This window comes from Aegilops tauschii, chromosome 5 (genome assembly GCF_002575655.3).
Source record: "Aegilops tauschii subsp. strangulata cultivar AL8/78 chromosome 5, Aet v6.0, whole genome shotgun sequence".
Lineage (NCBI taxonomy): Eukaryota > Viridiplantae > Streptophyta > Magnoliopsida > Poales > Poaceae > Aegilops > Aegilops tauschii.
Window position 1 is genome coordinate 368,015,281 of NC_053039.3, and position 27,369 is coordinate 368,042,649.

General features: G+C 45.0%; 2 protein-coding genes across 2 annotated transcripts; one reads left to right on the plus strand and one right to left on the minus strand.

Annotated features, from left to right (window-relative positions):
- Window positions 1-1,576: 1,576 nt before the first annotated feature.
- On the plus strand, window positions 1,577-20,487 carry LOC109779542 (uncharacterized). Its single transcript, XM_020338162.4, has 18 exons — window positions 1,577-1,924; window positions 2,101-2,274; window positions 2,815-2,996; window positions 3,132-3,237; window positions 4,150-4,226; window positions 4,823-4,910; window positions 9,902-10,091; window positions 16,190-16,316; window positions 16,402-16,482; window positions 16,919-17,020; window positions 17,160-17,255; window positions 17,406-17,480; window positions 17,857-17,976; window positions 18,424-18,552; window positions 19,019-19,096; window positions 19,499-19,585; window positions 19,935-20,021; window positions 20,114-20,487. The coding sequence occupies exons 1-18, from the start codon at window positions 1,870-1,872 to the stop codon at window positions 20,162-20,164; spliced, it is 1,905 nt and encodes a 634-aa protein (XP_020193751.1). The 5' UTR covers window positions 1,577-1,869; the 3' UTR covers window positions 20,165-20,487.
- A 5,028-nt stretch (window positions 20,488-25,515) lies between these two features.
- On the minus strand, window positions 25,516-26,946 carry LOC109779530 (cyclin-dependent kinase inhibitor 6). The gene is made up of 3 exons (XM_020338150.2): window positions 26,659-26,946; window positions 26,428-26,526; window positions 25,516-25,850 (listed from the first exon to the last, which is right to left on the minus strand). The coding sequence occupies exons 1-3, from the start codon at window positions 26,751-26,753 to the stop codon at window positions 25,781-25,783; spliced, it is 264 nt and encodes an 87-aa protein (XP_020193739.1). The 5' UTR covers window positions 26,754-26,946; the 3' UTR covers window positions 25,516-25,780.
- Window positions 26,947-27,369: the final 423 nt, after the last annotated feature.

Consider the following 27,369-nt stretch of genomic DNA (forward strand, 5'->3'; position numbering starts at 1 on the left):
AGCCACTAGATTGTGCCACATCCAATGACTCGTGGGGCGGCCGACGCTTTTATTTCTCACTAATTAACTTTTCTTTTTTTCTTTGAGTAAGTAGGAATGAATTTTGACCCCCACCCCACCCCCTTTTGGCATTTTTTCTGAGAGCACTCTGCGTAGTGGTGGCGCGACGAGACTGCAAAGGAGGAGGAGGAGGGAGCTGGTCCGTTTCCACAGAAGGTACGACGGTGGAGGCGGCTGCGCCCCGGCTGGCTAGGAATGAGAGCAACTAGTTAACGAGCGCTCTTTCGGGAGCCTCGCAACGATCAGCGCCACTTGGCGCGCTCTCAGCCATTCGTCACGTGTCGCGCTCTGGACGCTCCCTCCAGATTTTGTTTTTTTTTTATTTTTTCGCACGCGTTTTCGGCTTTTTAAACGGTTTTTTTCGACGTTTTGGTTTTCCCACGGACTTCCTTAGCTTTTCGATAAAAAAAATCGGGAATTTTTTTGCGAAAAAACGCGTTTTTCTTTTTTTTTTCCTTTCGCGAGAGTCAAGGTTTTTCTTCCGCGAGAGGCACGGTTGTGCTTTAGCGAGAGTCACGACCGTGCCTTTCGAAAACGAAAAAAAACGTGTTTTCTGTTTTTTTTCTTTCGCGAGAGTCACGGTTTTGCTTCCGCGAGGCACGGTTGTGCTTTCGCGAGAGTCACGGCCGTGCCTTCGGAAAGGGAAAAAAAGGCATTTTTTTCGCGAGAGTCATGGTTTTGCTTCCGCGAGAGGCACGGTTGTGCTTTCGCGAGAGTCACGTCCGTGCCTCTCAGAAAGGAAAAAAATACGCGTTTTCTGTTTTATTTTCTTTCGCGAGAGTCACGGTTTTGCTTCCGCGAGAGGCATGGTTGTGCTTTCGCGAGAGTCACGGCCGTGCCTCTCGGAAAGGAAAAACAAAACGCGTTTTCTATTTTTTTTCTTTCGCGTGTCACGGCCGTGCCTCTTGGAAAGGGAAAAAATACGTGTTTTCTGTTTTTTTTCTTTCGCGAGAGTCATGGTTTTGCTTTCGCGAGAGGCACGGTTGTGCTTTCGCGAGAGTCACGGCCGTGCCTCTCTGAAACGGAAAAAAACGCGTTTTCTGTTTTTTTCCTTCCACGAGAGTCACGGTTTTGCTTCCACGAGAGGCACGGGCGTGCCTCTTTCGGAAAGGGAAAAAACCCGTGCTTCAGGTTCAGTTTTTTTTGTAAAAAAAAATTTATCAAAACCTATCAACATGGGATCTAGTTTTGAAGATCTCGATGCGAGGAATCCAATGATGAAAACGGTTCGAGATTTGGACGCACGGTTTAAGAGATAAAACATTTTGAATAAATGGATCTACGAAAAAAGGGAAAACTCCCAGGTTGCGACAAGTGATGTGCTGCATGTGCGTCACTTGTCGCGACCTGGGAAAGTGAAGTGTTCTTTATAACGAGTACTCCTTGATTTCGGGGATTTGGGGGAGAGAAGATGCATAAAGATATTGCCGGCCCAGGCCTTACGAAAAATGGGCCCAGGTAGTAGGTTGCCCAGACCAGGAAACGGATACATATGCGAACCGTCTCGCGGACGGAACAAACCAAACGGGCAAGAGACCAAATTTTTCTCAAAAAAAAAGGACAAGAGACCAAACGGACAAGAGAAGCGGAGCGAGGCATGGCGAGATTAACGAGAGCAAGGGGCCGACTGCGCCGCCGCGGCGCCTCGTTCTCGCCGCCTGTCCCCGTCTCGGCAGCTCCGCCGGCCGGGCGGGTCCCTACTCTAGTACCTCCCCGGTCCCCCGCCCTCGCCCCATTCCGTGCCTTCCTCGCCTTTTCCGTCGCTATTCCCAGACAGGACCTCGTCGGCCTCTCCGCTGCGCCGCCGCGATGAAGCTGGAGCCCGGCATGTCGGCCCTCGTCACCGGCGGCGGCTCCGGCATTGGTAAGGAAACACCTCTTTGCCAATGCCAGTCGCGTTCCGTTCTCTGTGGCCGGATTGGGCTTCACACCCTTGCCTATTACGCCTCAAAAGTCACGATTAAATTGATTTTGTGTGGTAGGACAAGAGATTTCACTAGATATATTGCACGGTCTAACAGTCCTTGTTTGTTCTTCAAGGGAAGGCGCTTTGCATTGCTCTGGCGCACAAGGGTCTATTTGTGACTGTCGTGGATTTCTCTGAAGAACACGGAGAGCAAGTTGCGTCGTTAGTTCAAAAGAGAAGGAACCAGTTTCATGGAGATTCTAAAGTTCCATCTGCTATATTCGTCAAGTGTGATGTCACTGATGCAGGTAAGAGTTTTTTTTAAGAGTGGAGGCAGGTAGCGGCAATTAGTTGGCTTGCTGTAACATAACTTTTTGGTCCAAACTTATAGCTTGGTTATGTTGCTGGAAATGGGTTGAGGCTGGCCTTTGCCCAACCTATTTTGCTAGAATTTGGAGGGAACAGTAAACATAACATCACAACTGAATTAATTAATGGCATTAGTTTGCTGAAGTGTAATTAATTTCATTCGATTTCCTTTTCAAAAAATAAATTTAATTTCATTCGATAAATTTGTCAGGCGTAAGATGCAGTATACTTCATTACTTCGTTGACATAATGTTACAAGCATCTCCTGAATGAATCATCTAGGATCTTAAAATATAATGGATTGACAGATATTGGTTCCGTAGCTCTTGAAGAAGCATCAAATTGCTTTTTAACAGGTCATTTTGTTGTGGTGTGATTTACTCATTCATGGCCATGGTATTACATGCATTCTGGTTTTAGCCATTAAACAGAAGTGTAATTTCCCTTGCATTCAATGGTCACACTAATTTTATGTGCAGATGCTCTTGCTGCTGCTTTTGGGAAACATGTACACTTGTATGGTGGATTAGATGTCTGCATCAACTGTGCTGGATTTGTCAACAAATCTTTAGTTTATGATGATACATCAAATGGAACTAAGACATGGAGGCGTGCTGTAAATGTGAACCTTGTTGCTGTTATTGATGGTACTCGCATCGCAGTAAGTCTCTTGTTGACTATTGGAGTAATTTTGTCAAGTTAATTAATTTAGTAACTCAAACTATTTGTAGTAACAGAGTGCTGGTGCCATCCATTGACACATGTGCACTACTCATGGTTAATTTGTTCATTGCAGACTCAAATAATGCGATCACAGAAGAAGCCCGGTGCCATACTAAATTTCGGTTCAGTTGCTGGCTTATACCCTATGCACTATGAGCCCATCTATAGTGGGACAAAAGGTTGATCTCTCTTCGTGTATTAAGAAATGTACTTAAAATGGTGATTTTTTTGTAATCTGTAAGCTGTGATGTGGTGTGGTGACTCTCTTTTGTAAATAGAGTGAATATAAATATGTAGGCTGGTATTGTAGTGACAGAAGGTATACACTCCTAAAAAATAGTAATCAAGGTGCTTAGAAGTCGTCATGTGTCGTACTAAAATAAACATGCTATAAACTCTGGCATCAGGTAATCCTTGTAAAATCGACCTTGCTCTTGTCTGAACTTATTTTTTTGCTGTATGTGTATCTTAGTTTTGTGCCTTCCTTTCTTGAACCAAGGTAACGAGCAAGTAATGATCAAAGTTATCGTTAGAATCTTTATTGGAAATAACCTCCCGAAAAGAAATAAACTTCATTGGGGTGGGCTATTTTACTTTATCTTCCACAGTGCTCTACTCTATCCACTTTGCAGAGTCTTGTTAATCTGCTAAACTTTTTTGGTGAAAACTATGTATATGTACTATGTAGAAGTCCATAATCTTTTCAGCCATCTTCATATGCAGGTACAAACATGGACGCCTACACTATAACGTGGACTGTAGATAGTTGACGTACTCGTTTGCTTCTGTGTTAAAATGTAGTATTCCGCTTTTCAAGTGCAAATTGGCTGCTTTAATATATGTTATCTTTCATAGATTGCTAATTGGTCTAAAAAAGGTATATGTTTTGTAGGCAGACTGGAATTGCTTTTGCAGTAAGTTAGACATATCATGTATTTACAGTCAAAACTTGCACATAAGTTCATGTTGGCTATGTAAAGTGCTCCGTGCTGAAATCAGCTGCACTTTTTTACTACAAATTAACTATGTGTTCCTTCTATATATTGTATGATCTGTTTTATGCAGAATATGATCTCAAACTTCATCTGCAGGTGGTGTGATTATGTTTACAAGATCACTTGCTCCATTAAAACGGCATGGCATTCGTGTCAATGTGATCTGCCCTGAGGTATTACTAATTTGCACGAGGCAAGAGAAATACTTAGCATTCTATCTGTCACATACTCACTTATTGACTTGCACTATTGTACTTACATTCTGACTGTGCCTATTTTTCTGTCCTACTCCTACAGTTGTGAGCATATTTTGACTGAGAGTGGTACTGTACAGTGCATTGTATTGTATTTCCTATTACATAAATTTGTACGGACGGGAAACCTTAGGTTGAATAGCCAGTGTGACTGCTCACTATTTGAATTCTTAAGGTCGTCGGCCAGAGCCATTTTAGGGCCCTGACCAGGGCTCTTTTAGAGTGACCCATGCACAATTAGAACCTTGTACAATTTTTCGTTTTTTAGCCGAGTTAAATTTGAATGGTATACATAGTTCAGTTTTTGAAGCAAACAGCATGACTGTGTGGACCAATTTTATTCACTGTTCCATCTGCAAGAACTAGCTGATGTTAGTGAGTTGATATCCACATTTCTTAGTTGATGACAGATGGAGCATATTTTAGATGCTGCAAGTCATGATAACTTACTATTTGTCGTAAACATACTAGCTTATTATTTTATCCTAACAAATATATTGGACTGGTGTATGCAGTTTGTCCAAACAAATATGGGAGAACAAGTAAACCGCATATTAGTAGATGCACTTGGTGGGTTTTTGAAGATGGAGGATGTTATTAATGGTACTGTGTTTCTCACATAGTTCAGTTATTATCAATTTTATTTTTTTGCCTACTTCATCTGGTGTCTTAGGATTACATGTTACAGTTCTATGTCGAAATAGGCTTTTGCCCCGCTTTATAGATAAAGCATAGTTCCGTACAACAGTCATCCAGATCACAATCAACAAACCGACGGCTGGGGCCAAAGCACAGCAAAGCCCAAGAAAACATAAAAGAAATAGGAAACAAAAGGCCACCTAGTGGCAGTTGCGAGGCGACACTACGATACTGAGAGCCGACGCGATGTAGCCAGAAGCGCATCCATCATGTAGCCGAGGTGGGCACGATCACGCTGCCTCGAGAACGTGTGCCAGTGCTGCATAAAAGCAAGGAATTTGAAGGAGTTAGATGCCTTTGCTGGGAAGACCTTTTCAATCATCATCTTATTACGGGTCGTCCAAAGTGTCCAAGCCATCGCCGCAAAAACGAGCCAAAAAAGGCGGCGATGTTGCGGCGGATGGGTAGCCCTATATTGGAGAAACTCCGCAAGGTCCAGGGCCCTCCAGTCGGGCCCCAGCGCCTCGTAGACGAACGTCCACATCACCCTTGCGGCCGTACAGGAGAAGAGGATATGTGTCTCCGTCTCCGGTACTGCTTAAAGGGGGCGCATGCCATTCCCGGGCCGTGCCGCTTGAGAACCTCAGTCCCCGAGGGAAGGTGGTTTTGCAATAGCTGCCAGACGAATATCTTAATTTTCAGGGGGACGGGGGCCTTCCACATTGGAACTAACCAAGGTGTGGCCGGAGCCTAACACAGAGCATGATATGCCGAGCTCACTGAAAATTCTGCCGTTGGGGTGAGCCTCCACGACACCGTGTCCGGGTTCTCCGGAAGCGTCAGTGGTAGAGCATCCCGCAAACTAGACCAGTCGTCACTCTCTACTTGACCAAAGGTGCGGCGGAACCTAACGTTCCACCGTCCATCGCGTAGCATCGCTGAGACAAGTGCGGACGGATCCGCACAGATCGAGAATAGACTAGGGAACCTCACACGCAACGGTTTGGGTCCCAACCAGGGATCCAACCAGAATTGGATCATTGGATCCCGTCTCCATTTCCTATGGAGAAGGAAATCCCTAGGCGGATTTCCTCGATCTTCTCGATGGCTCGTCAAAACTGTGATCCTCCCCTCCGAGAGCATGCCAGAAGAGGCTCACCCCTAAGGTATTTTGCCTGAATGAGCTGAAGCCAAAGCTCGCCCTCCCCGCGCAGTATCCGCCACACCCACCGCAGCGTCAAGGCTACGTTCATGCGCCGGGAGGCCACAATGCCTAAGCCACCTTGGTCTTTGGGCATGCAGATGTCAGCCCACTTGACCATGTGATACTTTTGGCGGCCATCGGCGGCCTGCCAAAAGAATCTGGCAAGGTCCTTATCGAAGGAGGTATGGACGCCCTCCGGTAGGATATACATCCCCATCATGTACATGGGGAGGCTCGCGAGGTTCGCACCAATGAGGACCAATTTGCTCCCCTTGGAGGTAAACCGTCCCCGCCAGGGTTTAGCTCTAGATGCCACCCGCCCCGCCAGGGGGTCAACACTTGCCAGAATTTTTGAGTTAGCCATCGGCATCCCCAAATAAGTGATGGGAAATGTGGTCAGCCGGCAGTTAAGGTTGTCAGCAATCCTCTATTGCTCTTCCGCCGAGAATCCCAAGACGGCGACTTCGCTCTTATCAAAGTTGATCTTTAGTCCGGACATAGACTCAAAACATAGGAGCAAGAACTTAAGATTGACGATGTCGAGGGCCGTCCCCTCCACCATAATCATGGTGTCATCGGCATGCTGGAGATGGGTGATCCCACCGCCAGGGATCAGGTGTCCAACTATGCCCGAGAGGTGGCCGGCCCTCTTAGCCTTATCCAAAATCCTTGCTAGCGCATCAACGGCGAGGTTGAAGAGGAGTGGGGATATCGGGTCTCCCTGCTTAACTCCTGCAGAGGACTTAAAGAATGGTCTCACCTCGCAATTAATGTTGATCGCGGTACTACCAAATTGGACTAGTTGCATGATCCACGAGCACCAACGACCATTAAAGCCCCTACACTGCCTGACTAGCCGCAAGAAGGACCAATCCAAGCGGTCATATGCTTTTTGGAAGTCCAACTTGAGGAAGACACCCTTATGGCCACTCGCCCTAACCTCATGGACGATTTCGCGTAGGGCTAGGATTCCGTCATGGATCCGTCGACCTTTCAGAAATGTCGTTTGAAGGGGGTGGTCAAGCCGCTTTGCTATAGGGGCTAATCGGGTTGCACATACTTTTGAGAAGATGCGCTTGAGAACATTGATAACCGTGATAGGCCTAAAGTGGCGAATGTCCGTAGCCCCTACTACCTTGGGGATCAGGGTAATGACACCATAGTTTATTCGTGCCATGTCGAACGTCCCGATATAGAATTCATGGAACATATGCATGATCACAGGCTTTAGGACATCCCAGCATTTCTGGAAGAAGATCACCGGCAGGCCATTTGGCCTCGATGCTGATCCCGCGTTCATAGAGGTGATAGCCCTACCCACCTCCTCCGGTGAGAATGGGGTAGTCAATTCCGCATTCTCAGTATCAGAAACCCTGATCGCAAGAGGCCAGAAGTTCACTGACAGGGAAACCCCACCGCGGGGTTCCGCCGAGAAGAGCTCCTTGTAGGAGTAAATGTGGGATCTAATCTCATTCGGGTGTTCCGGGAGAGATTCTCCCTCCCAGAGACATGGGATAGAACACTTCCTGCCGCCCCCATTAGCGATCGCCTGGAAGTAGGCGGTATTTGCATCGCCTTGAAGAAGCCATTTCTGGCCTCCCCGACGCTGCCAGTACAATTCTCCCCCCTTGAATATCTCCATCAACGAGGATTCTAGGGAATATCGCCTTATCCAGTCATCAGCCGACAGACCGGTTGTATCGGCCACCATGTCCAAGGCCTTAATCTGCTCAAGCAAGGCCCCTTTTCGCGCCCTGAGGTCTGCCCCTAAATTGGCTCCCCATCCCCGCATAAATTGGGGGCGGTTTTTGAGCAATGGTGCCATATATCAGTAGCATAGAAGGCCCACGGGGGGCTGGCCATCGCTTGTGACCACCGGTCCCGTACCATTTCAAGAAATCCTGGTTGTAAGAGCCAAGAAGATTCGAAATGGAACTGCCTCGACCTCAAAGGCGATCCGTCCCCTGACGAAAAAAGCAGGTGGACGTGATCAGACCAATCCGGGTAACCGCTCTAAGTGAGCACAATGGGGACATAATCTCCCATTGTACTGACACTAGGACCCTATCCAAAACACTTTGAATCGAGTCCACTTGTTTATTAGTCCAAGTGAATCTGGCCCCCACCCGGGCTATTTCCCGTAGGGCCAGATCCGCTATGCGGTCGTTGAACAGTCGCATGCGCAACCGGTCAACGTTGGGAGAGCTCTTGTCAGCCTCCTGCCTAATAAGGTTGAAGTCACCGGCTACCACAACCGGAGTAGTGCAGCGCTCCACCTTATCTGTTAGCTTGGCCAAAAAGTCCGCCGACCGCCCGTGATCAGCCGGGCCATAGACAATGATCACCTCCCAACTGAGGTTCACACGTCGGTCAGTGACAACCATGCTAAGGAAGAATTCTCCTCGGTCCATATCCTCGACCGAGAGGAGATCCTCCCGGACTCCTAGCAGGATACCCCTCGTCAGCCCAGCAGCCGGCAACCATTGCACGCGAATGGATGGCGGGAGAGGCCCTGGAGTTCCTGAATGGTGAAATCCTGCCGAATCGTCTCTTGTAAACCTACTATGTCAATCTCCTCCTGCCTAATGTAATCGATCAGTTGTCGCCTCCGGCCCAAGTTGCCGAAGCCCCTGATGTTCCAACATAGGAGCTTTATACGGGCACCATATCAGAGTTACTAGGCCCCTCGGGTGGGGCCGAGCTAGTCCTTCCGCCCTGACCAGGGCGGGGCAAATGTTTTGCCGGGCGACCGCGTCGTCCCCGCGTAGTGGCGGGCACGGCGGACTGCTCCTCCCGAGAGGGAGGCCCAGCACTAGCACCACGCACCACCAACACCTGCTCAGTGGGGTGGAGGTGCGTAGACGTTCTGCCCCGAAGGGGCCTTCCTACTGAAGGCCCAGGATGGGGTACAGCCCTAGGGGGCGGATGGCTGGGTCCCGACCCATCCCCAGGCTCTCCATGCCCAAGGATGTGAGGACCCGTGTCACCCGAGCCCCCGTGCTCAGCTTGAGCACGGGCCGCAGCAAGGGCCCCATCTAACCGCTCTTTTGCACATATGGCGGAGATCTGGTCCAGACGGGACCCCTTTTCTCCACGGAATACAATATCGCAATCTGCGGCTACATCGCCGAGGTGTGCAAGAGGAACCAAATCGAGGACCGCAAAACGAGAACCAGAAACGGATGGACCAGAGGAGGATGGGGTCATACCTGGTGAAAGGTTACAGTTAGCCTTAGATAAGTTGAGACTGGGTGTTTTAATTGATGATGAAATCATGAAAATGAACATGGATGGTTGTGTTTGTTTTTCCATGTGAAACATGTGCATCCATTATTACAAACTATTAACTCCGTTCGGAAATAACTGATGTGTTCCTAGACTTGTAAAGTATATTGCTTGTGTTCCTGAACTGAAAAAAGTGCAGGTTTAATTGAATGCCAAATAGGTTTAACTCAAAGCATTGAGTTGTTAAATTACATATGTTTTATCTTTTATTATAATCAGTCCCTTGGCTATGCTAGCCCTATGTGCCAGGTCGGTACTAGGTACTGCTCTCCTGCCTTCACTACCTTTCTACAAGTGCAGCCCTCAAGTTCCTGCCTGAAGTAGCACTGTGCAAGCTTAGAGACCTACTAAACTATTTTGATATCTATGGACCTACTTATATATAGGTCTATATCTTTTGCCTATGATGCTCTGCCTTTTTTCTCCATGTTATCTGAAGGGATACGATGTCTTCTGTTTGGATTAGGTGCATTTGAGCTTATAGAAGATGAGAGCAAGGCTGGTGCCTGCCTTTGGATATCTAAAAGAAGAGGCATGGTGTACTGGCCAACATCAGAGGAAGAAAAGAAGTATTTGGTGTATGCCACAAAGTCAAAAATGACAGTAACAAAGAATAGATTCCCCAGCATCCAGACACCTGAATTCTTTGAGAAGATGTAAGTAATCCTGCTATGTTCTATCCATATTTCTCTAAGGACTTGTCAAATATCCTCACAAAGAAACAGCAACGGGTCAGTATTACTCTATTTGTTCTTTTATCCATACCTAAAATGCTTAAAGTCACTGCTCTGATCCCTTAAGCAGACAGTGAGCAAACTTTTGTTTGCACTTTTTTGCAAAACTGCAGCTATGCATTGATGGGTATGATTTTATGTAACATCCTGACTTTTTTGGGGAGTTCAATTTTTTTTAAGCTAAGGATGTTGAAACATAATCTTACATTGCGTTGTATTTGTTTTTGGAGTTGCTCAATAATACCAAGTCGCTTGAAATTAATTTAGCATATGCCAGGAGGAAATAATTTCCATAATATCCTGAGTCGATTTAGTCATTCGCAGTATTTTATTTGAGTTCATCTTGTCTATCTTTCTTTCACGGTTTTTTTTCCAAAGTCATTTGATTTTTTTTCCTCTACTGTTATTTGCATTGTAGTCAAAGTTTATTATGAAAATCAATAAACAACAACAACAACAACAAAGCCTTTAGTCCCAAACAAGTTGGGGTAGGCTAGAGGTGAAACCCATAAGATCTCGCAACCAACTCATGGCTCTGGCACATGGATAGCAAGCTTCCATGCACCCCTGTCCATAGCTAGCTCTTTGGTGATATATTATTATGAAAATCAATATTATATTATATTGATTTTCTCTGTCTCATTGGTTCTTGGACCCAACACGTTCCTTACCTTGCTTGTTGTCGGTCTATCTCATTCACGTATGTGCCAAAGCGTCTCTCTATTCTCTTGTTTTTTTTCTCTTTCTTCCTTTCCCTTTCTATTTTGGACAGCCAGCGCAGCAATTAGGCCCAATGCCCATTCCAGCCAGGTGCAGTAGCCGCACAGCCCACCCGGCCAGCTGATCGAGCGAAGCATCCTCCACCTCCCACACGCACATACATAACAAAAACGTCCATGCCTGCCGCCTCATCTACTCCTTGCCCCATCACTTCTAGGCCTCTTTACTCCTTATCATTAAAACAAAATTTATGCCCCATCCAACCACGAATTCATGTAGACTAATTGTTCCACGCATAATGGTCTTAATCCCACGCAAGAAACTGACGCACCGAAACGCCATCCGTTGGCATTCATCACTTGATCTCCCTCTCCCGGCCATCATTTTTCAAACCACTCGCGTCACTATGTTCGTTGGCTTTTATAGAGTTTTTTTTTCAAAACTATGATGTTTTTTATAGCAAATTCGGGAACTATATGACCTAATGCATAATTTTGAGAAGTATGACCCCGTCGGCCACTGGTAGGCCGAAGACAGGGTTTTCGGTCCGCAGTTGGCCGAAGATGACTCTTCGGTCACGCATTGGCCGAAGAGACCCATAGCTGGGCCGAAAAGCACTCTTCGGTCAGCAGTAGGCCGAAGAGGACTCTTTGGTCAACTGTAGGCTGAAGAGTCCCTGGGCCCCAACTTTTCGCGTTAACGGTAGGCCGAAGCTGCATGGTTGCGCTCTTCTGCTTATGTTAGGCCGAAATGGTTTTTTTTTTTGAATTATGACTTATGAATGTTGTGCAACCACTGCCCATCTTAGACTTTGAAAAAAAAATCGTGCAACCCTTTCCGTTAATATTTTACAGCCAACTCTTTCCCTCCATATGTTCCCGCCAATCCTTTCCCGCCATATGTTCCCGCCATATGTTCTCGCCATAAGTTCCCGCCAAATCTTTCCCTCCATACCACACTCGTTCTTTCCCGCCATTTTCTCCTCTCTACCTATAAAACCCCCTCCACACGAAGGTGGGTAAGCAGTCCAGTGTAGTGTAGTCGAGATGTCCGATTATCCTTTTGATCGTAGTTTTCACCCTGGGATGAGCAAATGTCTTCTGAGGCTAGCCACCGATTTCAGGATGGACAATAGGATAGTTCCATGGGACGAACTCATCAGTAGTGACACCATAGTGAATGAGTTGGCTCACGCATTACCTAGATCTGGGTGGCCTGAAAGGACCTACGAGGAGGTACGTAAAGAACTTCTTAGGTTGCATGGAAGGTGGAAAAAGGTAGTGCAGACGAAGAGTGACACCATGGTGAATGAGTTGGCTCACGTATTACAGGAGGACAATGCCGGAAAGCTTCGATGCACATAGCGAAAGAGAAGAATACTCGTTCCAACACCTTGAAATCAGGTATACTCGGCAACCTTGTGTGTTGTACGTTAACATAAGTGCCGGGATTCCTCTCCTTCAGTATGTCCAGGAGACGGACAACATTATCATATGAGTCGAAGAACGTCCCAAACCTTTCCTCCATAGCCTTCTGCTTAGCCCTCCAAGCCTTCCCATAAGGAATGTTATAATTCCATCTGACCTTCACTGCTGTCTGGATGTGTTTTGCTTCCATATCTTTCTTCTCCACTATCTCAGTATACATGAGTTGCGCAATGAGAGTTGAAGTCAAGTTTGGATGATTCACCAGAAGGTTTTTCCTCACACAATTATGTGATACGACATTGGTGACAACCCAGTGGAAGTCATACTTCAGCACGTGCCCGTGGACCTTCCCAGGACAACCTTTTTCAACACACTTCACGGTATAGTTTGTTGGACTTGATATGTGTGTCCGGAAAACCCTCTGCGTAGACATAGCCCACTTTATCACCGCATACTTCAATTCTTTCTTTGTATCAAACATAGCCCCTATCTGGACTTGGTTCATATTATACTGCCACGGAGTCTCATGACCATCGTTGACCGTAAGGCCGGTTGATATGTCCTGATCCCATGCAGAAGGAATCGGTACCTCCACTTCATCCTCGGAATTTTCAGAATCCAGATCCTCTGCAAATCCATCCTCGTCCTCTTCCTCCATCACCATCTGCATTTCCTCCCCTTCCTCATCCCCACCAGCAAAACTAGAACCAGCTAATATTATCGACTGACTACTCTGCCCAGTATCCTGACCACAAACATTGTGTGGCACGTAGTCTGACTCTTTCTTGGGTTGGCTAGCATCCACATCCGGAGGCTGTGACCTGGATAAATCAATCTCGTTAGTCACTTGACTGCCCTGGCCGGGTTCATACCCCACGTGTAATTGTACGGTATTCTCCTCCTTCGGCACAGGCTGCACTAGGGCATATGGGTGGATTCTTTCGGTCTTGGCAACGACTTAATAGGGTCAACCAATGCTGGCTCCTATCTATCGGCATCAACTCCCACTTGACATTTTTACAGGATTTGGTCCACAATGCATGAATACTGACGGAACATACTTCAGGATCCAGTCCAAAACTAGTAGTCAACCAGTACTTCAAATGTCTAATGTCCAGTCTGTCCGGGTCTGAAAGTGTCATGACGCCATTTTAAAACTCGCTTAGATCAACCCCCAACTCATTATATCGATCATTACCAGGGCTGTAGTAAACAGTCAAATTTACCGATTCAGACATTTTTCACCTGTCAGACATTGCCATCTTCTCATTAATCTCAACGGACAAAATTATTAACCGCTACACTAACTATCCGCTAAAATGCCACCATAGACAAATTAACAGTACAAGAACGCAATATGACTTATCTACACTAAATAAACTGTACAACTCAGAGAAAATTTGCGACAACATGGTTATACCTTATACCTTCGACGCGTGTATCCCCGGCTTCTTGCTCCTCTCTTCAACTCAGCGGCACCGGCCACCTCGCGGAGTACTCGCACCACCAGACAACACCACCGCTGCCCCCACGACGACCGGAGGTTCAACTCCGAAAACCACCCAGCCGTACCTCCTCCCAAGCCGCACCTCCTCCAGCCCACCATGCCTCCTCACATGTACGCACAAAAACCTATCCCATTGGAAAAAAATGACTGTAGGCCGCCGGGAATTGTGACGATCTACTGTTTCTGTGGCTTGGATTTGAAAATGGATGCAAAACGGAGGAGATCAGCACGGGGTGGGAAGAGAACAGAGACGAACTAGAGAGAGAGAGAGAGAGAGAGAGGAAGAAACAGCAGCGAGAGGAAGAAGACGGCTGCGTCGGCCTTATCCCGACCTCTTCGGTCGTGGGTAGGCCGAAGACCTTTTCAGCCGCTGGTAGGCCGAAGACTCGCTCTTCGGTCGCCGGTAGGCCGAAGCCCACCTCTTCGGTTGCCAGGCCGCCGACAGCGCCTTTTCGGCCTAGTTGGGGCACTCTTCGGCCAACGGGAGGCTGAAGAGCCCACTTCGGGCAACCGCACACCAAAGAGCCCCTCTTCGGCCAACTGGAGGCCAACGGGGTGCTAGTTTTGATTTTCCTGCATAAGGACGTATAGATTCCGAATTTGCTATAAAAATCATCACAGTTTTGAAAAAAAAAATCTGTATAGAGGAGGTCCAGACGAACATAGTGATGCGAGTGGTTTGGAAAATAATGGCCGGGAGAGGGAGATCAAGTGATGAATGCCAACGGCTGCCATTCGGTGCGTCAGTTTTTTGCGTGGGGTTAAGACCATTATGCGTGGAACAATTAGTCTGAATGAATTAGTGGTTGGACGGGGCATAATTTTTGTGTTGTGTTGATGGCAAGGAGTAAAGAGGCCTAGAAGTGATGGGGCAAGGAGTAGATGAGGCGGCAGCCATGGATGTTTCTGTTATGTAAGTGCATGCGGGAGGTGGAAGTCTCTTCGCTCGATCAGCTGGCCGAGTCGGCTGTGCGGCTGCTGCACCTTGCTGGAATGGGCCTTGGCCTAATTGCTGCACTGGCTGTCCAGAGTAGAAAGGGAAAGGAAGAAAGAGAAAAAAACAAGAGAATAGAGAGACGCTTTTGCACATACGTGTCCAAGACCAATGAGAGAGAGAAAATCAATACAATATAATATTAAAATTTTAGAATATTTTTTTACTGCACTAGAAATAATAGTAGAGGAAAAAAACAAATGACTTTGTAAAAATTCCGTGAAAAAAAATAGACAAGATGAACTCAAATAAATACTAAATCGACTCAGGATATTATGGAAATTATTTTCCTCCAAATGACTTGATATTGATTTGAGCAACTCCAAAAATAAATACAATATAATATAAGATTATGTTGCAACACCCTTAGCTTTTTTGCTTTAGAAAAAATTGAACTCCCAAAAAATTCAGGATATTTCATTTTATCAGATGCGTGTCTCTCCCTACTGTTCTTGCTCAAAAAAAAAAAGATGTGCTGTCTCTTTACTGAATAATTTATCGGCCATTTTGCATCTTTAAAAAATCTTGGCCGGTTAACATACTTTAACATCTGTAGTAGAGAATATGCGAGTCCATTTCTTGGACATGATATGCATGCCAATTTCTTAAATCTTTATTATGCATCGCCTCCTACAGCTCCAAATTGTTAGTTGTATAATACTTTACATTTAGCTGTGTAATATGCCCATTTTAGAAGGGGGGTTCTGTATAGTTACCACACATTTACGTGCATAAACTTGTCTTATGGCCTCATAGAAATACAAGTTGCATATTTTCTCACATGGTAGAGCCAAGAGTCTTCAGTTCAAGACCCGGCTTGGAAGAAATTGATCAGGGGAAGAGAAAAGAAACTGAAACCAATCTGGATGAGAGGAGAGCACGAGTTGTGCGTGCGGGAAAAAAAATTCCAGATCTGATGTCATGTAAAGTTGCATGTACTGGTCGGTTCACCCAAAAGCGCAAGTTAATGAAGAAAGGTGGGCAATGCGCTTCATGTGGTCTTGTGTGCAGGATTAATTGATTGCACTTCAACATTTGCCTTCTGAACTTCGGTTGGTGGATTTCTTCACGAAGGCTCAGACTAGAGCACAACACTTCTACCTCTCCAAACACAATGTTCTTAATCCACCACCAGTTTTGTGTGTGTGTGTGTGTGTGCGTGTTGGGGGGGGGGGGGGGGGGGGGGATTAGAGTAGTATGTCTCTTTTTACGTGTGTAATATCCTCATTGGTCTGAAAGTTATCTTATAGATGGTAGGTTAACTTCATCAAAGCACAGCCCTGTCAGTTCTTGCCATGGTAGAATGTTTGTATGGATATTGAAAATTGTGTCTACTACTAATAGTGTCTGTCTTTTCATGATGGTTCTGTAGAACGGTTCACATGCTCAGCCATAATTTCCGCAATGCTACAAGAATTGATCGTGTGCGGCTGAGATTGCCCATGGAACCACATAGTGCTCTTGTTAAAATAATATACGCTGGTGTAAATGCTAGTGACGTAAGTCCTTTCATTTATGTTTTCAATTGCTTCTATTTTGATTTACTATTTCCGAACTGTCAGAAATGTTAATGATTTGTTTCAGGTAAACTTCACTTCTGGCCGTTATTTCAGTGGTAATGCTAAAGAAGCTTCTGCACATCTTCCATTTGATGCTGGTTTCGAGGTAACTGATGGTCCCATATGTCCATTTTGAACTTAAAAGCATTTTCAATGTAGGAAGATGTCTGTGAAAAAAAGTACACCATTCTTGTCATTTCCCCTGAGTGCTGTAATGACTCTGATAGTTTAATTGTGCCGGCATGAAAAGAACTTTCTAAGACAGCCGAGTTGTCAGCCTGTTGCTGTGACATCCAACTACATGATGGCACAAACTATGGCTGACCACGAAGGGCAAGGATAACGTGCTCACTCTTGATCGGCTAGGTGGGAAACAGTTACTCCTGGTGTAGAGTAAATCGAGAACATTGGCATGCCTATGCGACATGCCTCCATCAAACCAGCTTGCACCTCTAATGATTTGATATGGTGTTGCTGCATTAGTTCTTACATTCTTACAGGAGAGTTTAATGTATCTTATCTATAAAAACCAATATACGCAGGCTGTGGGAATTGTTGCTTCTGTTGGAGATTCGGTGAGACATATCAAAGTTGGCACTGCTGTGGCCCTTATGACGTTTGGGAGCTATGCCGAATTTACAGTGGTACTGCAGTCTATGTATTTTTGTTACAGAAGAAATTACCACCTAATCTGCGCCCTCTTTTGAATGAAATCATTTCTGACCTTTTGAATTTTTACTTTTCCATATACTTACCTCTGTCTTCAAATTTTCCTGCTAAAAGGTTCCAGCCAAACATCTCCTTCTGGTGCCAAGACCAGACCCTGAAGTAGTTGCTATGCTAACATCAGGACTGACTGCTTCAATTTCTCTTGAAAAGGTTATCTTGCTATGCAGTTACCACTTTTGTCATACACCATCTGTGTTTCTAGCTCTTATTTGATTACCAGAACTTAAGTTCACTTCTGGAATATAACTCCCCTCCTGGTCTGGTCTGGCCTGGTCTGGGTTGTTTTCTGTTACCCTTTAGTCAGGTCAAATGACATCCGGACAAGTTGTTTTAGTTACAGCTGCTGCTGGTGGGACAGGACAGTTTGCTGTTCAGGTCAGTTGATGGCATTTTTTATTTTATGCCATTGTTGCTTTATTTTGTTTGATGCAATCTCAGTTGCTCGTCTACTTCATAGTTATCTAGGCGTTAAAACAGGATAGTAATGTTTTATCCACATTTCCCTTTCAGAACTTGCACAAGATAACTATTTCACACACTCGGAAAACATATAGTTTGTCTTTCATGATCAGCTAGCACTGCCACTGGAGCATGTTTTGGCCCCTTGCATGTACTTTTCTTGCATTGAATACAATGTTTCAGGACATCGGCAAGTCATCATCTGTGATATTCTTTTTGCTCTATGTGCTATATGTTTTGTTACCCTGATCCATGTCTGTATGTTCTGGTATTTTCTCCGTCACTTCACTAGCTCGCGAAACTAGCTGGCAACAAGGTTATTGCCACATGTGGTGGCGGGAATAAAGCTGCACTTCTGGCTTCATTGGGGGTTGATCGAGTCATCAACTACCAACATGAAAAGATAAAAGATGTATGCCTTCTTCCAGTTTTAGTTTTCATACCTCTACCGCTTTGCATGCAAATGATGCAATTTTGCTGTCATGTGTGGTTGTGTGTTGTGCTCATATTGGTAGCATCTTCTTTTTGTATCTTTGTACTTTGACAGTATATTCAAAATATATTGTCTAGTTCATATCCTCCTATTGCGAGGCGGTGTCCTACCTCTACTTATAATGCAGAATGTGTGTTGGGAATGCTTGAATTACATGTATGATCTAATGTCTCTCTGGAGAATGTTTACTATAATAGTAGTGTCTCCGAAATGATTAGTTTGAACTTACTCCCTCTGTAAACAAATATACGACGTTTTAGGTCATAATTATGATTTACTACACTAATCCTTTATTTATTCTTCTCAATAATTTTAGCAATTGTTTCCTGACTAAAAAAATAGGTACTAATGAGTGTTTCGTTCCAGGTTCTGAAAAAGGAGTTTCCAAGAGGTGCAGATATAGTATATGAATCTGTAGGCGCTGAAATGTTTGACTTGTGTTTGAATGCACTTGCTGTCCGTGGACGCCTCATTGTAATTGGCATGATCTCTCAGGTATGTATATTTTTTACATTCTCTGAACCTGCAGTACCTATTTAACACTCTGAATGCCTACTTCAGAGGGGGAAATAGGTTATGTTTAATTTGTTCCATGCTTCACCAAAGAGAATATTTGCCTACCCAAACTTGTTTGGGACTAAAAGGCTTTGTTGCTGTTGTTGTTCACCAAAGAGAATATTTCATAGATTTTATAACAAATGAGCAGTTGAGTAGCTGGTTTGCATAAACTCATCAGTGAAGTAGCTGGAGTGCCTCAACAAACTGAATGTTGAAATCAATCGATTATGCATCTGCATCAACAGTTGGGAACGTGTTGATCTATTATGATTATGTTGATACATACCTAATATATTGTTGTTAATTATCTTTTTTCTCCTTGTACTTAGTTTTGATAGGAACTTGCAGTTTTTTTGTACTGTATTGATATAAGTGTACTGAGAAGAGTAACTGATGTTTTCAGTATCAAGGAAAGGATGGATGGATGCCACGGAATTACTATGGATTGTGTGAGAAGATTCTTGGAAAGAGCCAAACTGTGGTATGTGTATGCAGTAGAACACTGTAACTTCTCAGTTTGCATGCACTGCAATATATTTTCTGCTTAATAATTTGGTCATGAGGGAATCAGGCAAGTGCAATCTTACTGAAGTTAAAGCTGAATGAACCACAACACTGGTAAAAATATTGTTTTCCACTGGACACATTTGATCCGAAGATAACACGAGTTCGTTTGTTCCTTTCTGGTTAGCACAGCAACAGATGCAGCAACCTTATTCAACTTTCTGTGACTATACCACTCCCACCTGCTCAAAATTACATGTGTAGCCACAAACTATATGGGGCAGACATCGAGTCATACATATAGAAATCTGCATCCAACATATAGTTCTTCTGTAGTGTACTCAAAACTATGAGCTCTTAATTTCCTTCACGATTTCAGGCTGGATTTTTCCTGATTCAATATGCCGACCTGTGGCAAAAACACCTTGACAAGCTTTTTGACCTGCATGCGTCTGGGAAGTTAAAGGTATGTGTTCTCTGTTCGTGACAACAGTCCGGCAAATGTCAGTAACCAGACAGATATCTCTCGATTGAATAATTCAAGTAGGACCTGCATTTGGTAACAGGGCAGAAACCTCAGCAAGCCACGCAAAACAGAGCCTGATAACGCTTCGCAGTAAGATTATGTTAAGCAATGAAAAAAGTGCATACGCAGCGTTCCAATCTCCACGTTGCCTACTTTTTAACCAGAATGCCGAGGCTTCTTACTTTCCAGCTGCTAACTGAATTATTAATATTAGGTGTTGCCCCTCCATTTTCACTACTCTTGTTTTTCTCTCGTTCTAACTTAGTTTGCTGCTCACGGCATGCAACAGGTTTCCCTTGACCCCAAGAAATTCGTAGGTGTTGCTTCTGTGGCCGACGCAGTAGAACATCTCCATTCTGGCAGGAGCGTTGGCAAGGTACCGCCGTTGCCAATAACAACAGGAATGCCTTTGTTGTCAGTTGTATTTCACCTTACATTTTTTTTCTTCTTAATTTGGGACTTGTTCAGGTGGTTGTCTGCATGGATCCAGCATACAGCCAGACCCTTGCTAAGCTATAGTCTACACATATATGAGCTGCAATATCAAGATCTCAGAGTATGATACCTGCAGAAAATGCAGAGTGATCTGCGATAAATGTGTAGGTTACAAGCCTTGAGGTTCTTCCAACTATTTTTCATGTCTATCTGGGCAAATCATACGGATCACCGCTATATTTCCTCAGCGCCGCGGTGCTGTTATATATGAGCATGTTTGTTCGTAGCAGTATATATAGCACGATTTAAGTATAAATGTAAGAGCAATCAAGTTGAGATCGGCTACATACTAACTAGTCCGGGCGATCATATTCTATTTGAGTAAAGTGTTCTGTTCGATGGTGTAATGTTGGCAACTTGCATGCATGTTTCTCCATGATAGCTAGCACATGTAGAGGTTAATAAAATATTTTTCTGTGGGAAACTAGGAATATTTCCTGACTGTGTGGACACAAAGATACACGTGGCATCTTAACCCTGACATCTGATGTTTTAAAACAAAAAGGAAGCGCTAGGCATCAGACTACTGATGATCTCTTCTCATCAGACTAGTCCTATATATACCATTGGATCGAATTTACCACCAACGTCCGATCTGTTAGGAAACCCCGCAGCATGATTTGCTGGATTGAAGCCTTAATTGGCTGCTTCGTCATAACTGCTAGTGTGCATGGCGCGGCGGTAGTTCCTTTTTTTACGGGATGGGCCAGTGGCAGTTCGTTTCTATATATTGCTTCCTAATTAAGCTCCCCATAATTAGTTTGCTTCCAAGATTAATGCATCATTTTGTGCACATGATTTATTTCTCTGTTTCACATATTCTATTTTGAGCGAACGCATATTTGCTTCCATCTACTCAATAATATGCTTCAAGTGCGTACAACCAAATTTGTGTCGATTTGATGAAAATGTGTGAATATAAATGTTTATTTTGCTTCCAATCAAGCAACAATTTATTTCCATCGACTCATATATTTGTTACCACTGCAACTTAATTTTGCTTATATCAGAAAAAAAAGTTTGCTTCCACAAAAATAAATTGGTTTCTGTTATAGCTATACATTGTTTCCACAATAAACGAAAATTTGCTTCCAAAGAATAGAGAATCTGCTTCCATGAAACCAAAATATAATACAACACATTAATTACATTACAACAAAATATGATACAAAAATGAGGCCTAATATATCTGGGAAGCATGGGTATTGTCTTGGGCTGCAGCGTCGCGATTAAGGACCGAGATCTCAGTGACCTTTGTTGCTTCCACCACCTATGTTGCCTTCATATCGGCAGTGTCGACGTCATGGGGCGAGGGCACTACAAGGCGATTGGAAAACCAATTATGCATGCTCGGAATTGTGTGGCACAAAACATTTGTATAACAGAAACACATAAATATGACACATTTGGATATATCACTATATAGATGCTAGGCAATGGAGGAGTAGAATATTGAGATAAAGAAAAAAGAGTCATTACTATAAAAACATAAAAATAGGAAGCATAGCTTACAAGAAGGAATAGCTTGATCTATCACAACACACATGATAGGTAGTGCAAGCATAGAGAATTGATACAGAGAAAAACAATCATTGCTATAGAGGCATATGCAAAATATAAAGGTAGAAATCATGGCTTATATGAAGCAATGATTTGATCTATCAAAACATTCATGATACACAGTGGAAGCATGAATGTAGCACAACGGCAACGTTTACATACGTGTGCTCAAATGTGTTTTTTTAAATGACAAGTTGGAACTATGTGAACAAACTACCTGGAATGAAGACACATGTGATAGCGAGGATATAACACAAAAGTTATAAAATAAGAAGCAGGAAATACAGAAGCAATCTGCATAAACCGAAGAAGCGTTTGAAGTATGATTTGGAAGCTCGCAGGAAGCAAGAAAATATGCTATATAAATATGATTTTTCTTAGTTGGAAATATAGAACATTGAAAATGAAAATAACCAAAGATTTGGCAAACATTGTGATGCATGTTTGGTCTCAACAACATACAAATTTCACTGAATTTTGTTTACCTATGGAAGCCCCCAAGAAGCATGTGTGTTACAATTTAAAATCTCCATAGGTAAGAAGCATGGAAAGAGCGTGTTGCAAGATGCTTGACAATAAGTAGAACATCCGCCATATACAAGAGCTCAAATGGAAGCATATAACAACGAACATTGAAGCAGACTAATACTTTTGGTAACAAGGGGATGGATGTTTTGTGTCACCAACATACAAATGCTTAGATTGTTTTTACATCCTATGGAAGCAGATTGTATAGTGGTAGCATGGACATAGGCTTGTTGTCCATAATATATGTGAAATTGGGAATGAAGAATTGGTTATTGATTAAGTAAAAACAAGATGACTACATACACCTAGGAAGCATGGAGACGAGGCAAAGCTTGACACGGTAAAAAAAACAATCTATACGGAATGAAAATGCAAAAGCACAACACGTATGTAGCATGTTGGCTGGAGCAGCGATGCATGGTCGTTTTGCTGTTGTGAAGAACGGACGCCCAGGCAGACAATGGCAACATGGACCTCCTCTGCAGCGTTGGTGAGGCTCCCGGTCACCTTGGTGCGCCGTTATTGAAGGCCTACACAGATGGCTAGGTTAGCATAGGCGGCGCTGCAGCGAGATAGGGACGGAGGAGCGAAATCATGACCAGATCGAAGAGATGCTCACCGTTAGGGCCGCCATGGTCGCCTTTAGGAGACGACATCGATGCTGTGCTCCAGCACGATGGGCCGCGCTACAGCGGCAGGAGGGATCGCCGAGCAAGGCGAAAACAGCGATGGAGCAACCAAGCGATTAATTATGATTCCGTTTTGATTTCCCTAACCATGGGTGCATGATTAACGGGTTGGTGGGCAGCTGTCCTAGATTAATGGGTGCATGGCTTGGAGAGAGGGAGGTTCTGGACCGTTCGATGGAAAAGGAATCAATGGTATAAGATTGGTCCGATGAAGGAAATAAATCAGACCTCTGATGGAAAGTGTTTCCCATGTTCTTTTGTACAGTTCACAAAATGCTATGTTTTTTTATCATCGGAGAGCAAGTACAATATGGTAATGTAAATTAAATATAATATTTGTGTTGAGTTGTAAAAGAGAGAAGAGGAGCACGCTGCAGCATGAGCTTAAAAAACTGTGAGAGAAGCGGGTAGCAAAGCAATGATAAAGTAGTAAATGTTTATGTCTAACTATTATATAAGTTAGCTTTTAGGTTGGTTATAGATGACATGACAATTAGATACAACCAGTTAGCTCTACTAACAACATCAATAACTGGGCTCCTCAAATGCCCTAAGCTCGGACGCATGACAGGGTCGGTGGATATGGGGAGGCTCGGACACGTGGGCGCGTTCACCTCGGACCCGACCTGCCCTACCCCAAATTTCATCAAATCGTCTTCGACCTAACCGGACATGCCTTTTTCTCTCCTCTCTTCTCCCTCATCCATGCCTAGCTCCGCCATCATCCCTACCCCATAGTGTCATGACCATCGCCACAAAACTCCTTCCCACCATTCTTGCCGCCGCGGTATTCCCACTCCTCCTATCATACTTTTTTCTTTGTAGGAAAAACGATTGATTCATCTGTTTGTCGGATGAGGAGCATCGAAACAAGGAGCTTGATGAATTCATTCAAAAAGAGCGCATCGATTCATCGGATTTGGACGACAAAGATGTTGAGTTGATGATGATGATGATCAGCAGAAATGGAGGGAAGTGGAGCACATTCTAAACTTCAAGGGTTCAATCAAAGGAAGGAGATTTCTAAACTGGGATAGGGTCGCTGATGCATGACTGCTCTACAAGGACTACTTCCAGCCCGGACCAACATTCCCTAAAATGGTTTTTCTTAGACGCTTCCGTATGCGCAAACCCTTCTTCCACGTGGGGGAGGGAGTGGAGGCACATGATCCCTACTTTAATCTCAAGAAGGATTGTTGCGGACAACTCTCGTTCTCTCCATTGCAGAAATGCACGTGTTCTCTGAGGATCTTTGCATTAGGTACCGTCGCTGATGCCATTGGTGAGATGGTTCGGATGGGGGAGAGCACATGCCTTGATGCCATTGTGAGATTTTCCTGCGCTGTGATGAAGGTGTTTGGAGCGGAGTATCTGAGAGAACCAACTATGCAAGATACAAAAAGGTTGATGGCTACTAGAGCAACAAGAGGTTTTCCAGGTATGTTGTGCATGCATTGCCAATGAAAAAATTGCCCCAAAGGTTTGCACGAGATGTACCGATGCCACTCTAAAGAGGTCACCATCATACTAGAACAAGTGGCATCAAGGGACTTGTGGATTTGACATGCTTTCTTTGGCATGGTTGGTTCTCACAACGACATCAATGTGCTCCACAATCTCTGTTGTTCACGAGACTTTGTGATGGGGGTGCCTCACCGTACAATTACACCGTCAATGGGGCACAACTACAACGTAAGGGACACTACATTGCCAATGGTATATATCCTTAGTGGACTGCGTTTGTGAAGACCATATATGATCCCCATGGCAACAAACAATGCCCACTTTACAATAGTGCAAGAAGTACCTAGGAAGAATGTGGAGAGGGCATTCGGAGTGCTCCAAGCTCATTGGGGTATTGTTTATGGAGCTGCAATGATGTGGGAATCAGAGACTTTGTGGCAGCTGACGACATGTTGTGTCAATTTGCACAATATGATTGTCAAGGATGATGAGAGTGAAGGGGCAGCATGAACACATGATTTTGAGAAGCCCAAGGGTACAAGTTCGCCTGCCGAAACATGATGCGAAGCATATTTGTGAATTCTCTGAAGATACATAGGAATCTTCGAGATCGACATGTACACGCTTGTGGAGCATATGTAGAGACACAATAGAAACAAGGAGTTTAATGTTTGAATTGTGCATTTGAAATAAATTTTAAATTTTATGTTTGAACTATGTATTTTTCGTTATGAACAAACGTTATTTATGTGTGATTCATATGTATGATCAATGTGCATGGATTTGAGGTTTTGATACGAAGGGTGTGATGTGCAGTAGAACATTTGAGGGCACACTGTCCCGGACATGTCCTGTGCGTCTACAGACGCCTAGGGTCGTATTTGTCTAGTCCGGCTCTGAATGACTTTTCTTTGAAAGTAGGCCGTAGATTTGCTCTTACCATGCTATGAGGTGTTGAGATATGCAGTGCCAGAACAAAAGTACTACTCCCTCCGTCTCAAAATTCTTGTCTTAGATTTGTCTACATACGGACGTATCTATTCACGTTTTAGTGTTAGATACATCTGTATCTAGATAAATCTAAGACAAGAATTTTGGGACGGAGGGAGTACCTACTACTACTACGAGACAATGTACACAGATAACGACACTTCCTTTTTCTTGATGGAACAAAACATATCACGACAAGTTAAAAGGCAAGCTAGCTACAGGTGGAACAATACACTGGCGACTTACATGGTGAGCTAATACAGTGCATGATTAGGCATCTGGTGAGCAATAATTACAGCTAATAAAGCATGACAAGGTAACTACAAAAGAATGATTAAAAAGGACACAACGTGGTCTGTCTGCGCGGGCTTCTGACACTTGACTGGCTGCGGCGGCATATCCTTCCTTCCTACGGCCTCACTCGGACCCACTCGTACCGCCCATCCATGGGAGCGTCTGTGACGACGTCATAGTTGTACCTTCAATCCAAAGCGCAAGATCCAAACGTTAGAAAAGAACAGGAGTAGTACTGCACTGCCAACTTCACTTTTTATTTCTGGAAATATAATTGCTTGAGCTAATTTGACAGATACAAAAATTAAGTTGGAACCATTTTTTCCTTTGCTGTTGAGAAATCTTCCGGTCCGTTCCAGTTTTTTTTTTAAAGACCAAGATCCCCAAAACTACTTTTTTTGGGGTGCTCAAAACAGTCTATACGTGTAGTGATTTTGTTCAAATTCCTTCATACACTAGCACCAGCAGCTGGCCTCTTCAATCAAGAGAAAAAGAAAACCGGCGACAGAGAATTGGAGGGCAAAGCACATGCTTGGCGGGTTTTTTTTTTACTGTGAGTGTGCGTGTGTTCTGTGCAACACCAAACTGACTGACAACCGAGATCTTCGGCAGCAGAGGCCTCATGTTACTTGAGCAGAATTTACAGGCCCACTGCTACGCATGCATTGCTAGCTAGCTACTCCCATATAAATCCACGGCGGCTTTTCCCCAAGAGGATAGGAGGAAGCTGTTGCCTGACTCATGCATGTGCGCGGTACTCACTTGGCAGCGAAGCGCCGCGCGACGTCGCCCTCCGCCGCAGCGAAGAAGGCCTCCATCTCCTCCGCCGGCGGCGACCTGCCCTTCTTCGCCTTCTTCGTCCTGCGCACGACGACAAACAGCAGCCAAGGCGTGAGCAGAAGAACTCCATACGCAGCAGCACGGCTTCGAATGGTTTGTCGTGAGGAGAGAAGGAAGGAAGGAAGGCAGGGAGAGGGAGAGCTGGAGACTGACAAGTCGGCGGGCGCCGCAATGCCGACGCTCTCGCCCTTGCTGCAGCTCGACGCCGCCGCCGTCGCCGTCACGGTGGCCGCGGCGGTGGCGGCCATGGCTTTTTTTCTTTTCTTCCTTCTCTCCTGTTCTCTCTCTCTACTTTTTTCCACCCACGCGCGCGGCTGTGCCGGTGGTGGGTGCTATGCTCTGCTCGCTGGGTATTACGGGGCCGGAGTGGGGCTGGGGCTGGGTGGGAGGAGATAACGATAGGATTAGGTGGGAAATGAAACGGTGGAGGCCGCGCCCGCGAGCGAGCTTATAGGTGGTCGTACGACGTCCGAGCCGAGAGATTCCGATTCCGAGTATGAGTACCAGCTACCACTGACTACTGTACTACTCCTAATTAACAGCAGCTACTCACCGTAGCTAGGAAGGAGAGGAAGCTGGAGATGAGATGAGAGGGGGAAGGGAGCGGGGCGTACGTGTCGCGCGGGCGCGGGGCGCCGGCGTACTTGGCCGGCCCGCGCGGGCGGGGCGTGGGGCGCCACTACGCGCCCGCGGCACCGTGGCCCGCATGCGCACGCGTACGCCTGCGCCAGGCTGCCTCCCCCGCCGAGCGAGACGGGGAACTGTGGAAGTGGGAAGGGCACTTTCTTTCTTCTACCGTGGTAGATGCATGCGCTGGGGTCGTCGGGGAGGACGCGCGATCGTGCGTGGGCGGCGGGGTTCTTC

Excerpts from the sequence above, each read along its gene's own strand:
- LOC109779542 (XM_020338162.4), top strand. The coding sequence starts at position 1,870 with ATGAAGCTGGAGCCCGGCATGTCGGCCCTCGTCACCGGCGGCGGCTCC. Across the intron at positions 3,238-4,149 it reads CATCTATAGTGGGACAAAAG|GTGGTGTGATTATGTTTACA; the intron begins GTTGATCTCTCT and ends CTTCATCTGCAG. Across the intron at positions 17,481-17,856 it reads CAGGACAGTTTGCTGTTCAG|CTCGCGAAACTAGCTGGCAA; the intron begins GTCAGTTGATGG and ends TCACTTCACTAG.
- LOC109779530 (XM_020338150.2), bottom strand. The coding sequence starts at position 26,753 with ATGGCCGCCACCGCCGCGGCCACCGTGACGGCGACGGCGGCGGCGTCG. Across the intron at positions 26,527-26,658 it reads ATTGCGGCGCCCGCCGACTT|GACGAAGAAGGCGAAGAAGG; the intron begins GTCAGTCTCCAG and ends CGTCGTGCGCAG. Across the intron at positions 25,851-26,427 it reads GCGCGGCGCTTCGCTGCCAA|GTACAACTATGACGTCGTCA; the intron begins GTGAGTACCGCG and ends TTTGGATTGAAG.